Genomic DNA, 13,587 nt, shown 5'->3' on the forward strand with positions numbered 1-13,587 from the left:
AGAGCGAGAGAGAGAGAGAGAGAGAGAGAGAGAGAGAGACAGAGAGAATTTTTAATATTTATTTTTTAGTTTTCGGTGGACACAACATCTTTATTTTATTTTTATGTGGTGCTGAGGATTGAACCCAGCACCCCGCGCATGCCAGGCGAGCGCGCTACCGCTTGAGCCACATCCCCAGCCCCAGGTTGTGATTTCATGAGGACTTCAGTCATGGTTCCTCCCTCTAGAAAGGGCCTGAATTTGCTTCTGCTGGATCCTGTCCATGATTAGTTTAAGCCGATGTGTAAGTTGGGTTTTCCCTGGGTAGATCCAGGTCATGTGAATGTGGGCTGTGAATCCACAAGAAGGTTGGCCTGTGTTGTGTCTTCTCAGAGGGGGTTCCCCATTTTCTGCCCATGCCTAGGTACTACTCCTCCAAGTTGCTGAAGGTGAAGTTATTTCTAGCTCATTTCCTGCTGGATGTCAGTTACTGGGGGCCTTCCATTACACCTCCATCTCAGGCTTCATCTGTCCCATTTTCTAGATTGGGCAGACACATTCAGGGCAAAAACAATCCCATGGCTCCATCCAGTCTTTGGCTTGACAATTCTTCCCATCTAGTCATTTTGATGATTTTATGAGTATACTATTTATATTTTATCCAGGGCTTTTGGTTGTTTTCAGCAGGAAGTGGGTCTAGAGATCTGCCATATACCTGGACATAAGGATACGTTGAGGCTTGGATAGGCTTTAAACAATTCCATACTGCTGCTGTAGATGGCATCCAGCAGAAGTTGTGGGTCATGGCCAGGTCTCAGGGTCATCCAGGCTGCCTGTAACAAGTGTAGGATTTTGGTTGTATGATGTGGCCTCTTTGATCTTGTTTTTATGGAAAGAAAGACACACACTTTGAGGTGACTGTGTGACACCAGCTGGGTCATAGTCCTGTGACTTCAGTGTGGACCTCACTGACCACTGGTGGGTGGGGGAAAGTCATTCTCTATCGGGTCCTGCCAGTGAAATGTGGGGAGGAAAAAAGGGACAGGACTGACTGTCCAGGGTACTGATTTCTCTGCTGGGCATCAGTTACTTTGTCCACAGTTCACTTTGCTTTGACCACTAGGATCCTGGGCTCCTTTTTAAAAAATATGTTTTAAATTTTTTAGTTATAGATGGACACAGTATCTTTATTTTGTTTATTTATTTTTATGTAGTGCTGAGGATTGAACCCAGTGCCTCACATGTGCAAGGCAAGTGCTCTGCCACTGAGCCACACCCCAGCCCTGGGCTCCTTTTATTTACTGAGTAAACACTGCCAGGAATCTCCCAGGGCCACGCTTGAGCTGAGGATAGAGGAGAAACACACCATGTGCACGTGCACACACACACACAGACACACATACACACACAGACACAACAGACATGCACACAGGTACACACTCAGGCACACACACACAGACATGTAGTTACAGAGACACATATAGACATGCAAAGACATACAGACATATGCATAGATACACACAGAGACACATGGACACATAGAGACACATATACAAATGCACACGGGCTCAGACACACAGACACATAGACACAAACACATGGACACACAGATACATACAGATACAAAAAAGGGACAGGACTGACTGTCCAGGGCACTGATTTCTCTGCTAGGCATCAGTTACTTTGCCTACAGACTACGCAGACACACACATACATAGACATACAAACACAGATACATAGACACACATAGACACACAGACACAAACACACAGATATGTAGACATAAACATACAGACACACAGATACACACAGACTCACAAACCAGGCACACAGACATACACAGATACACAAACACACAGATATGTAGACACGGACATACAAACATACAGACACATAGATACAGACAGACTCACAAACTAGACATACAGACAAACACACAGACACATAGACAATCAGACACACAAACACATAAACACATAGACACAGACACACAAACACACAAACACAAAGACACACAGACACACAAACACAGATGATAGACATGCATACAGACACATGGACACATACATACACAAAAATACACAGACTTAGATACATACAGACACACAGATATGCAGAACACATGGAACACAGATGCACACACAGACACACAGACACTCAGTGATACAGACATACAGACATAGACATACTCACATACCCAAACATATAGACACACAGATACACAGAGATACATCCAGACACATAGACACAGACACATGAGGCAGAGCCACGACAACAGTAAAATCCAGCTCCTGGAGGAGTGTGAGGTCAGGGTGAGGTGAGGGGTTGCAGGGTGGCCTTCCTTCTGGAGAGAAGGGGTGTAGGGATGTCGTGGGCTATTACATGAGCTGAGCCTGCAGATGTGCTGGTGGGACAGGTGAACATGGGGATGATGGGCATTTAGATGCAAGAAAACATAGAGGGCCAAGATGCTGTGTGTTCTGGAAGAGAGAGGATGCTGAGCCCTAAGCCAATAGGCTGTGCTGGGGGAATGCAGCCAGTCTCTGTCCCACTGTCTGCCTGCAGGTGGCAGGGGCCCACAGCTGAGCCAGGTCTGTGTGCATACCCTCCTGCCCCACCTTGTGGTTCCCTGGGGTCTTGGGATGTGGTGGGTGTTAGGGAAGCTCCCATGGACAGAAAGGGCATTCCCACACAGGCCCTCTGGTATATCCACTGGTACCTGTCTGCCTGTTCTATTTCACTCATGATGACCCCTGTGCAATCTTCCTCTTGTGGGTGGAGGTGAGGTGAGCACTCCAGTTCCCTCAAGTCTGTGAGCCCAACACCTCAACCCTATCTGTGGTCCCAAGCCTTTGTACTAGAACTTAGGGGGCCCCAGAACCTTCCCTGGCATGAAAATGGGGAGGGCTGTGGCCTCTTTTGTGGTGGCTGGGGGTACTGTGGTCTGATGGAGTAGGTTGCTGTACAGAGTATGATTTGGTCTGTATCCCCCATTTCCATATCAAGGTGATTTATCAAACACCTTTTTGGTGCCCAGTTGAGCTGCAAAAGAGAGAATACAGGATCTTGACACATTTGCCCTCTGGGAAAGCAACATTCATTCATTCCCCTGACAGGTTTTTGCTAAAGGAGGGGAAAGCAGTGAGAAATTTACAGAACACCAGTAACAAAGGCTTCATAAAGATGGGTCTTCTGTGGGCACAGGACTTAATTTAGCAAACTCAAGAGCCTCATGGTCCTGTTTCCCTCTTTAGAGATGGGGAAACTGAGGTAGAGCTCCTAACCAGTGAGGCTGTGTGAGGTAGATCTATCCCATTCCAGTCTGGAGTCTCTTTCCTGCTCCCTTCCACGGTCTCTCCTATAACCCAACACTGGTTGCCAGGACACAGACAGCAGCCCCCCCCCCCCACACACTCCAGGACACATACACACGGACTCTCCTTTGATTATATGATAATGTGCAAAGCAAGGGTTGGGTGAAGGTGAAGGAAGTTTAGGAGCTGGTAGGTCCTTCACCAGGAAGACCATGATGTGGGATGGGTCCTGGGGGACAGGAAGTCCCTGCGTAGTGGAAGGGAGGATGTTCCTGAGGGGAAAGTGTGTGGGGTGAATTTGCAAGGTTGGAGGGGATGAGATGTTTTGTGGGAAGATGCTGGGAAGGCCAACTGGAAAATCCTGGGGCAAGGACTGCCTCAGACTCAGGTCTCCTTAAATCAGAGTGGGGCTTGTATAGGGCTGGGTGGTCCTTACCAGCTCAGAACTCTGCTCCTTCTATAGGCCATGGGGTGGTCCCCACATCTCAGATCCCTTCTCAGAACTGTTGCAACCACCACCCATCACCCCTGGGTTGGAGCTGGAGCCTCCTGGCCATTACTGATGTGCCTAGGACCCCTCCTCACCTCGGGAGGATTCTCACTGCTGTTTGCTCCCTGCATCATTGCAGTGATGAAGGGGCAGACTTGCCTCCTGGGTGGGTCTCCTTTTTGGGAGAGGGGAGGTCAGGGCAGAGAGAAGAGTTGCTTGCCTATGAGGGGACATCCGGAGGTGCTGCGAGAGGTTGTGCTTGCCAGAGTCCCTGGGGCACCCCTCATGTTAGCCTGTAGAATTCTCATGCTGTCCTCTTCCCAGGTGGGTGTGCCCGAGTGTGCGGCTGCAATGAGACCCGGATGCTGGAACGGCTGCCTCTGTGTGGGAAGGCCTTCGCAGACATGATGCAAAAGGTGGACGTCTGGAAGTGGTGCAACCTGTCTGAGTTCATAGTGTGAGTGCCCTGAGAGGTCCGGTACCCTGACCCACACTGCCCATGGCCCCACCCACACCCTGCCCTGGCCCCAGTCCCTCCCATGGCTCTGCCCTTTGCCCCACCCACAGCTCACGCACAAACCCACCTACACACTCCGTCCACTAGCTGCCCAGGGCCCTGCCCACCCACAGGCCTGGTTCGCAGATGCTCCCAGGGTCTTTCTGTCTGGCTTAGCCGCATAGGTTTGTGGGCAGTTGTCGTTGGCAGTATTTCTGGGCAGCAGTTCCATGGACAGATCTGGAGTCCTGAGAGTTACAGAATGTTGTTCTCATCACATCAAGATGCCAGGCACTTTCGAGAGAAAGGATTTTTCAGAGTAGTGTTAGATGATTTTCCTGTCCCAGATCACCTGGTGGAGCAGAGTGGGTGGGCAGTGGAAACTGGGAACTTCTGGGGGTCAAAGGATTTGCCCATGGACCCGGCTGTTTAGGTGCTCTTAGAGCCTGGGCACATCCAGGGGCTGCATTATGTCTGAGGCTCCAGAGGGTTACCTAGGAAGGCACAAGTGTATGGCTTGCGTTTCAGCCTTGGTGCTGTAACCCAGCCTGGGATGAGTCAGGAGCCTGGTGGAATCAGTCAGGAGTCTGGTTGGGTGACTCAACTCAGGTTTCTCCACACTGCCTAAGAAAGAGTAGCTCAGGAGGGCCTTTGTGAGATGCAGACTCGGATGTTGTTCTGTGCAGGAAGCTCCTTGCAGGAAGAGGCCCCTTCCTGTTGATGGGACAGGTCAGCCACTCCCTCTTGGAACAGTACAGAAAGGAGGAGGTGGGCCTGTTGCCTGACCCCTTGGGAAAGTTGAGCCAGGACCCTCCTTCTCCTGTGTCTGTCGTGCATCTGCAGCACAGGCGTGGGAAAGTGCTGCTCTGTGTGGGAGCTGCTGGCTTTTGGCAGGTGTCCACCCAGCTTCCTCCAGAGCATCTTGAATGGATGGCTGCCATTGTCAGCCCTGAAGATCCTAACAGCAGGATGGTCACCACCTTCAGAGGCTGCTTACCAAATTCCAGGTCAGGTGGCTATTGGAAAATCCTTATATAAGTCAGGCTGAACTCTAGGTTCAGTTAGCCATGGTCCTTAGTCAACCTCAAGAACTGACTAGAACCTGCCTACTGGACAGGCAAGGTTCATCATGGGTGGTTTGCTGAGAGCCATTCCCATGTATTTTAGTCAGCTTTTTCGTTGCTGTGACTAAAAGACCTGGTCAGAACGATTGTAGAGGAAGAAAAGTTTATTTGAGGTCTCAGTCCATAGAAGTCCGGCTCCATTCCTTGGGGCTCCAGGTGAGGCTGAACATCACAGTAGAAGAGTGTGGCAGAGGGAAGCAGCTCACATGTTAATCAGAAAGCAGAGAGACTCCCCTGGCCAGATACAAATACATACCCCAAAGGCATATCCCTCTAGTGCCCCACTTCCTCCAGCCATACCCTCCCCCCTTCAGTTCTCACTCAAGTAATCCCATCAGGTGATTAATTCACTGATTGGGTTAAGGCTCTCACAACCCAATTATTTCCCCTCTGAACCCTCTTGCATTGTCTCACATGTGAGCTTTTTTGGGGAATACCTCACATTTACAGCATAACACCATGTTTGATCACATGAACAGGGAACCCCCTTGAGATGCATGTTTCCTGCCAGGTGGGGCAGAGAGAGGCAGCTTCCCAGCAGGAGACCCAGGTGGGTGGGGCTCACAGATCTGATACTCCCAGTTGCCACTTGGTATATGAGAGCAGGTTGACTTGGTTAGAAGGCTACTGGCCCTGGCCTCAGACAGACCCTACTTTTGGATCCTAGGGTGTCCCTGGATGATGAGGGCCTTGCAGGTCCATGTGGCTGTGGCCCAGGTATCTTTTGGCCCTGGAAAAGTAGCACTTGGCTTGTCCTCTGGGCAGACTAGGGTGGTGCTGGGTGTTGGGGGCTGGGCCCAAACTTTGGGTTCTAGGAGCTCAAGTCCTCAAGGGGGCAGGAGACACAGACAGAAGGGCATAGATATAGATGACCCATGTAGTTGGGAGTATGGAAGTGGCTTCCAAGGCCACACTTTGAGTTGGTGTCCAAGTAGGACTGGGCCTAGAACATTTCCCACCTGTCCTGTTGGCCTGGGGTCAGGGGCAGGCATGAAGGGCCCTGGGGAGCATTGTGATCTCACTTTCTGCCTTTGCAGGTACTACGAGAGTTTCACCAACTGCACCGAGGTGGAGACTAATGTTGTAGGCTGTTACTGGCCCAATCCACTGGCCCAGGGCTTCATCACTGGCATCCACCGGCAGTTCTTTTCCAACTGCACAGTGGACAGGACCCACTGGGAAGACCCCCCAGATGAGGTGCTCATCCCACTGATCGTGGTGCCTGTCCTGTTGACTGTGGCCATGGCTGGCCTGGTGGTGTGGCGCAGCAAACGCACTGACCAGCTCCTGTGAGAGCCCATTAGACAGAAGACCATGTCAGACAAGCTGGAAGAATGTTCCTGGGGCTGCGAGAGCTGGTGGATGGATGTCATTACTGTCTGGTCTGCTATGGCTGCATCTCACTCCATTCAGATTGATAGTCCCTGGTGACTGGCCTGTTGCCTGACTGGGACTCAGGCTGCCCTCTCAAGCTCTTCACTCTTCCCTGGGCCAGTGAAAGAAAGTGACAAAGCCAGGACTTGTGTGCTGGGCATGGAAATCATCCTCTGCTGAACCCTTCACTCCCCTGTGCTAGGCCACCTTGTCTCTAGCCATTTCCTTTCAGATTCTCTCCCTATGTCAGCCCCAGCCCTGGACCTAACTCCTCTTCAGCTGTGACCCTGACCCCATCTCCTGCCCAACCCTGGCCCCTGACCACACCCATGTAGAAAGGGTAGGTGAGAGCATTTGGCAAATGTTATGTGCTGTGGAACCCTGAGTCCTCCTGGTGGGGAGCCCAGATAGATCCACTGCTAGAAAGACTGAGGAGTGAGAGAGACTGGGGATCCCCAGGAGCCACGTGCAATCTGCAAATCTTCCTGATTCTGAAGCTGGTGTGGGTAGAGTGGGGCTGTGAGGACAGGGCCTTCCTTCTATGCTGGGGCTGGGGTGGGCTTTCTTCCCATGGGGCTCCCTGAAGAGTAAGGAACCCTGAGAGGGAAGTCTACATGCTAATGTTCTCTGTCTGCTGCTGTCTGCTATTTTTGAGTAAAGAGTCTCTCTAAGTCTGGAATTTCTGACTTTATTTCAGGGTATTTAAAAAGTTAGTGGCTTTCTTGGGACTGACATCCAAAATCTCTAAAATCTTTGAAATCTCTGAGGTCTTGTCTGAAAGTTTTTTTTTTTTTTATGGTTGGGTGTGTCTTTAATAACTTCAGTCAGCCGAGGTTTTTGCACTGCTGTGTTTAGAGCCTTGGGGAATACCAAGACCTATGAGGCACAGTCAGGCCCCCAAGAGTCCCTTCACTTGTTGGGGAGGCAGATACGCCAGCCCTGAATGCAGTGTGCACAGAAAGTGGGGTCCATCTGGGGATTTGGGAGAAGGTTCCCGGAGGAGATTTTGGAAGAGGGTCTTTAAGAATGAGTAGTTTCCCCCTTTGAAAGCATCACGAGTGAAAGCCCAGTGACATACAAGAACTTGGCATGGTTGGAGCCTGGGCTGTGTGAGCAGATTTGGGAATGAAAGGATAGATAAGGAGGGAGCTAGAAAGGGGCGAAGGGGTGGTTAGGGGATGAAGTCTTTGCAAAGGTACATTATTCAGGGCACTGAAGGCTGACTTCTTTTGTGAAGCTGTTGTGTAGTTTGCCCCTCTTCAGCCCCATTTTAATTTCAGAACCTTTCTGCAAATTGGTTCAGACTTCAAGTCCATACAGAGGTCCTGTCTAAGGACATGGTCACTAACATTCTCCCAGGGTGACCACTCCTCCTTATAACCTTACTCATAGTGGGAGGGCAGTGATTGATTAAATAAATTTTGAATTTTTCAATTGATAGAATTGTATGAAGTTTTTTTTTTTTTTTGTATTGGGATTGAACTCAAGGGTACTCGACCCTTGAGCCACATCCCCAACCCTTTTATGTATTTTATTTAGAGACAGGATCTCACTGAGTTGCTTAGTACCTTGCTTTTGCTGAGACTAGCTTTGAACTCACTATCCTCCTGCCTCAGCCTCCTGAGCTGCTGGGATTGCAGGTGTGTGCCACCATGCCCAGCTGTATGAAATTTGATGACTAAGCCCAGTGGGTTGGCAGAACTATAAGAGACCCTGGAATTTTTTCCATTATCAAGGAAATAAAAATATAGAATATAAACTAATATTAAAACACATCTTCCCAAATGAAGCTCTATGCATGAAATTGAAATGCAAACTCTGAGAGGTGGTGGGAGAGAAAAATCAGCCACCAGATCTTTGCAGTGGACTTGGGAAAGGTACTTTCGGGGGTTGGAAAGGACTGTCAATGGAAGGTGAGACTTTCCTCTGGCCACCTCACCCCTGACGACTTGGCAAACCAAATCAGGAGTACAGGGCAGCTGCCAGAGGGTGGCAACCCTTCTCGTTGGCCTGGATGTCTTCTGGAGGGACTGTAAGTCCTGTTGCTGAGATCCCTGTGGTAGCAGCCTGACTCTGTCCTTTTGAGGCTGACCAGGGAATGGCTTGTGAAACGGTTTGCAGAAGTCATGTGGCTAGAGGGGAGATCTCCAGAACAGACAGGCCCAAGTCTTGCAAGTTCTGGCAGTCACTTATGGCACCTGGGGGGATATCCTGGGGGACACTGGGCAGCTTGTGGGCTGAGCAGCTGCATTGTGGATGGGATAGCAAGGACTCAGTATCACACTTAAAGGGTGATTGTGCAGAATGGAGAAGGAAAAGGCATGTCTTGCTGGCCTGCTTCTGGAGTCCCAGCATGCTCTGAAACAAGCTTCAAGTCCAAACAGAGGTCCTGTCTGAGGACATGGTCAGTGATGTTCTCCCAGAGTGACCACTCCTCTCTATGTCCTTGTTCATCATGGGGAGGCAGTGATTGATTAAATTGATTTTTAATTTTTCAATTGATAAAATTGTATGAAGTTTTATGACTAGGCCCAGTGGGTTAGCAGGACTTTAAGAGACCCTGAGTTTTCTTCCAGTATAAAGGAAGTAAAACTCTAGATCATAAACTAATATTGAAACATATCTTCCAAAAAGAAGTGAGAAGCTTCATGAACCAACAACCATAATTGGTGCAAATCAGAAACAACAAACAAACAAACATTTAAAGTCTCTGAAAATTGTCCTGAGGCTACATGGAAAACAAAGAAACATTTACTAAAGAAAAACGTACTAAATCTGGATATGAACATAGAGAGCATGAAGTCTTCTGGAGGTTTCCAGTGTTAATCAAGGAACTGTCCAGGAAGATGGAAGAAAAGACCAAAAAAAGGCCAGTCTTGGTGACTCTGATGTCCCCGGCACCAAGTATCCACCAAGTATGCTATGTGGATGACCCTCCTGATCCCCCTGAAGGGATCCTGCATTAGGGAGGTCAGGGGACTGGGCTGCTTCAGCATCAGGTCTTAGTGTGGATTGGTGAGGTGGCCTGAATGATTTTGGGAACTGGCCCTTCTTGCTCTTTTCTTTCAGGTCACACACTCTTTCTGTTGGAATCCTCAGTAGTTGCTTTATCTGAGAGCTCTCTCTCAAACTATGCTCACGTACAGAGCTGATCCTTGGGACTTTGGGGCTGTGGGTGTCAGGAACATGGTAAGGAGCTGCCAGGCAGATCATGTGCACCTGAGACAAGTCATACTTGTCCACAATTAGGTTTTCTAATTTTGATTTTCTCTTCCTTGTCTATGATAGGGCATGAAATACAAAATCAAGGACAAGAAGAGGGCCCTGGTCCTTGTTCCTCCCTTGACCGAAGGCAATCTTCCTCAACACACTAACATGATTGTGCACCTGACATGTGGTGCTGTCAACCCCAGGCTGCCTGGGACTTTCCTTTGGGTCTCCCAATGAGTGAAACATATATCCATTATAAAATATTTCTGACTTATTTCTTGTAGTTTGGGTATGAGGTATTTCCCTCAAACCTCCTGTGTTAATGGAGGAATGTTTGGAGGTTAAATGATTGGATTGTGAGAACTGTGACCTAATAAATCCATCCTAATTTGAAGGGACTGAGTGGTAACTTTAGGCAGATGGGATGTGGTTAGAGGAGATGGGGTGCCCTAAAGGGGTTCATCTTCCCTGCGGCTCCTTCCCCACTTGCCTCTCTCTGCTTCTTAGCTGCCATGAGCTGAGCAACTTTTCTCTACTTTTCTACCCTTCCACCATGATGTTCTGCCTCACATGGGTCTGGGGCAATGGAGTCATCCATTTATGGTCTGAGAACTCTGAAACTGTGAGTCCCCAATAAATTTTTCTTCCTCTAATTTTTTTTGTTGTTTTTCGGGTATTTTGGTCACAGTGACACTGGTGCAAAGCTAACACGTTTATTTACTTATTTTTGTTGTGCTAGGGATTGAACCCAGGGCCTCATGCCTGCTAGGCAAGTGCTCTACCACCAAGCTATACCCCTAGTCCTATTCTGGAATAAAATCCACCAAAATATGCTGAACCCCACCCTGAGCCAGCCCCCTACAAGGAAGCCTCATGCACATTTGTAACTTAAATGCATTCAAGCTAGGATTGTGTTGGATTGAGCTTTGGGCCCATTTCCACACCAATCCTCTCCCAACCCCCCCCATCCACCCACCAACCCCTCTGTGGTTTTGCAAACATTAGTAAAATCAAACATTAGTAAATGTTGATGGGTCCAAATGGAGAGAAAGCTGTTCTTTCAGCTTAAGCATCTACGCTGCATGTTTTTTTTTTTTTCTAAGTATTTCAGTCCAGAAGGCTGTGAAAGGGACTCTGTTCCACAGCCGCACCAGTTCTTCATGGGGGAACAATCAAGACAGGATGCAACAAGCACATCGTTGCTCTTACAGTGAACTTGGGCACTGTGCTCACAATATGGCACATTCATGGAGCCTCTTTGCTACAGAGATTTACTTTGCTCTAGAAGCATTGTTTTAATTTTACAATGGGAAGACTGAATTCACAATAAAGGGATCAGCACCAAATAGATGTAGGTATGGCAATAAGATATTTGGGAAGTAAATGCTCTTTCTGTTATCTACCCTTCATTAAACAGGGCCTGGAATTGTAGGGAGAGGTTTCCACTAAGATACCACATTTTTTTCTTAAGGGCTCCCTTCTCAGCTTAAAGAGAGAATGAGGCCAATCCATAAAGAGGTAAGTGAAGAAAGGGTGTCCAGAAGGACGGGTTTAGGTTTCGCTCTGTGCTCTTGAGCCCACAGAGGAAGTGGTATTTCAGCCAGCCCTTGGATGATGGGTGCAACTGGAATATGCAGAGAAGCAGCTGCATATGACATCATAGCTTCAAAGGATCCAGAGCAGGAATGAGCCAAGACATGAAGATAAATCACCCAGTTAATAAACATTAAGGGAGATTTGAGCAGATCTTACTCAGAAATCAAGATCAACTAAACACACACAAAATGTAGGAATATACAGGTTTTGCATAACAGTAAACAAACTTGATATAACATCTTAATATTTATCACCTATCTACCTATGTTAGTCAGTTTTCCATCTATATGACAAAATACCTGAGGTAATCAATATAAAAAAGGGTACAGGTTTGCTAAACGTTTTGTAGTAGAGTTATATTATATTGTATAAATTTCATCTTAATTTTTTTTTTTGGTGGTACTAAGGTTCTAACCAGGGCCTCCTACATGCTAGGCAAGCATTCTATCACTGAGCTACATTCTCAGCCAAGATGAAGTTAACTTATTTTGTATTGTTTGGGGGAGAGATTTTGAGTCCTGTGGTTGGGCAGTTTAACACCCTTCTTTCATTTATGACCCAAACAACTAGATCAGTGAATCAGTAACACTATAGAACATTTCAACTTAACCATCAATCAGGGTGACCTAATTGATCTTTATAGACCACTATACCCAGAAACTGAAGAAATGTATTTGCAAGGACATTTGGCATCTTTACAAAGGTAAGATTTTCTTCCTGAGGATAAAAAAAATAATCTCAGACATCATTATCCAAATTACATGTATGAAGACATGAATTGGGAGTCAACATACTTTATATAAAGAGATATGAAAAATTGTGGTATATATAGGTAATAAGAATTGTAATGCATTCCACTGTCATTTTTTTAAATCAATAAAAAACCTCAATACATTTCAAAAATTTAGAGTGAGACAGTGCCCACATGAAAGTAAGAAAACAATAACAGTAAAATACATAGAAAATCCCCCAAATGCTTAGAAATTGAGAAGAAATGTTTATAATCCATGGGTCAAGGAAAAACCACAGGGTAATTCTTAGTCTCAATTTGACAAAAATGAAACCACAATATATTAGAATTTGTGTGATGTGCAGAGAAGTCTTTAGTGAAAATTAGTAGTGTTGAGTGCTTATGTTAAGAAAGAAGCACAATTTTTGATAAATGATGATTCCACGTTTAGAAGCTAGGGGAAAAAACCAAAATAAACCCAAAATAAGTAGAAGAAAGGAAATTTTATTTTATTTTAATTATTTATTTAATTTTTTTTGTAGTTATAGCTGGAAAGTATGCCTTTATTTTATTTATTTTTTATGTGATGCTGAGGATCGAACCCAGTGCCTCACACGTGCTAGGCAAGTGCTCTGCCACTGAGCTACAGCCCCAGCCCAAGAAAGGAAATTTTAAAGAGAGGAAATCAACAAAGTTAAAAGCTGGCTGTCTGGAAAGTAATTAAATTGACAAAACCCTAGTATGATTGATGAAAAGAAAAAGAAAACAACCCTAAAAGTTATTGATGCCAAGAGGAATACCAAGTAAACAAAGAACTTAAATGACTCAATAACAAGAAAAGAAATATCTTGATTAAAAAATGGGCGAAGACAATCCCAACAAACAAGAGATTGAAGGTTTTCTCTGATAAGTGGATGCTAATCCATAATGGAGGGGGCATGGATGAGTGGAAGAACTTTGAATGGGACAACAGGGAGTGGGCATAGGGCAAGGGGGTAGGAAAGATGGTGGAATGAGATGGTCATCATTACCTTAGGTGCATGTGTGATTACAGTAATGGTGACTCTACTTCATGTACAATCAGAAAAGTGAAAATTTTCTTCTCCATTTGTGTACAATGAATCGAAGAGCTTTCTACTGTCATGTATAACTGATTAGAAGTAATTAAACAAAGCAAAAAAAAAAAAAAGAGGGCAAAGAACCCAAATAACACATCTCAAAAAAACACATACAAATGACCAATGATCAATAGGTATATGAAAAAAATTCTCAAC

General features: G+C 46.5%; 1 protein-coding gene across 4 annotated transcripts in view; it reads left to right on the forward strand.

The window, feature by feature from the left end:
• Positions 1-7,456, forward strand: part of Ramp3 (receptor activity modifying protein 3) — a 29,573-nt gene extending 22,117 nt beyond the window's left edge. For 2 of the 4 annotated variants that reach the window (XM_048786575.1, XM_048786576.1), the window contains exons 2-3: positions 4,108-4,240; positions 6,441-7,456. In XM_048786575.1, the coding sequence (XP_048642532.1) occupies positions 4,108-4,240; positions 6,441-6,696 (389 nt within the window). In that variant the 3' untranslated portion in view covers positions 6,697-7,456. Of the gene's footprint in view, positions 1-3,593; positions 3,682-3,756; positions 3,950-4,107; positions 4,241-6,440 lie in introns of those variants that run through there. The other 2 variants (XM_048786573.1, XM_048786574.1) reach the window with 2 other exon arrangements.
• The last annotated feature ends 6,131 nt before the right edge of the window (positions 7,457-13,587 follow it).

Source organism: Marmota marmota, unplaced genomic scaffold, assembly GCF_001458135.2.
Source record: "Marmota marmota marmota unplaced genomic scaffold, marMar, whole genome shotgun sequence".
Lineage (NCBI taxonomy): Eukaryota > Metazoa > Chordata > Mammalia > Rodentia > Sciuridae > Marmota > Marmota marmota.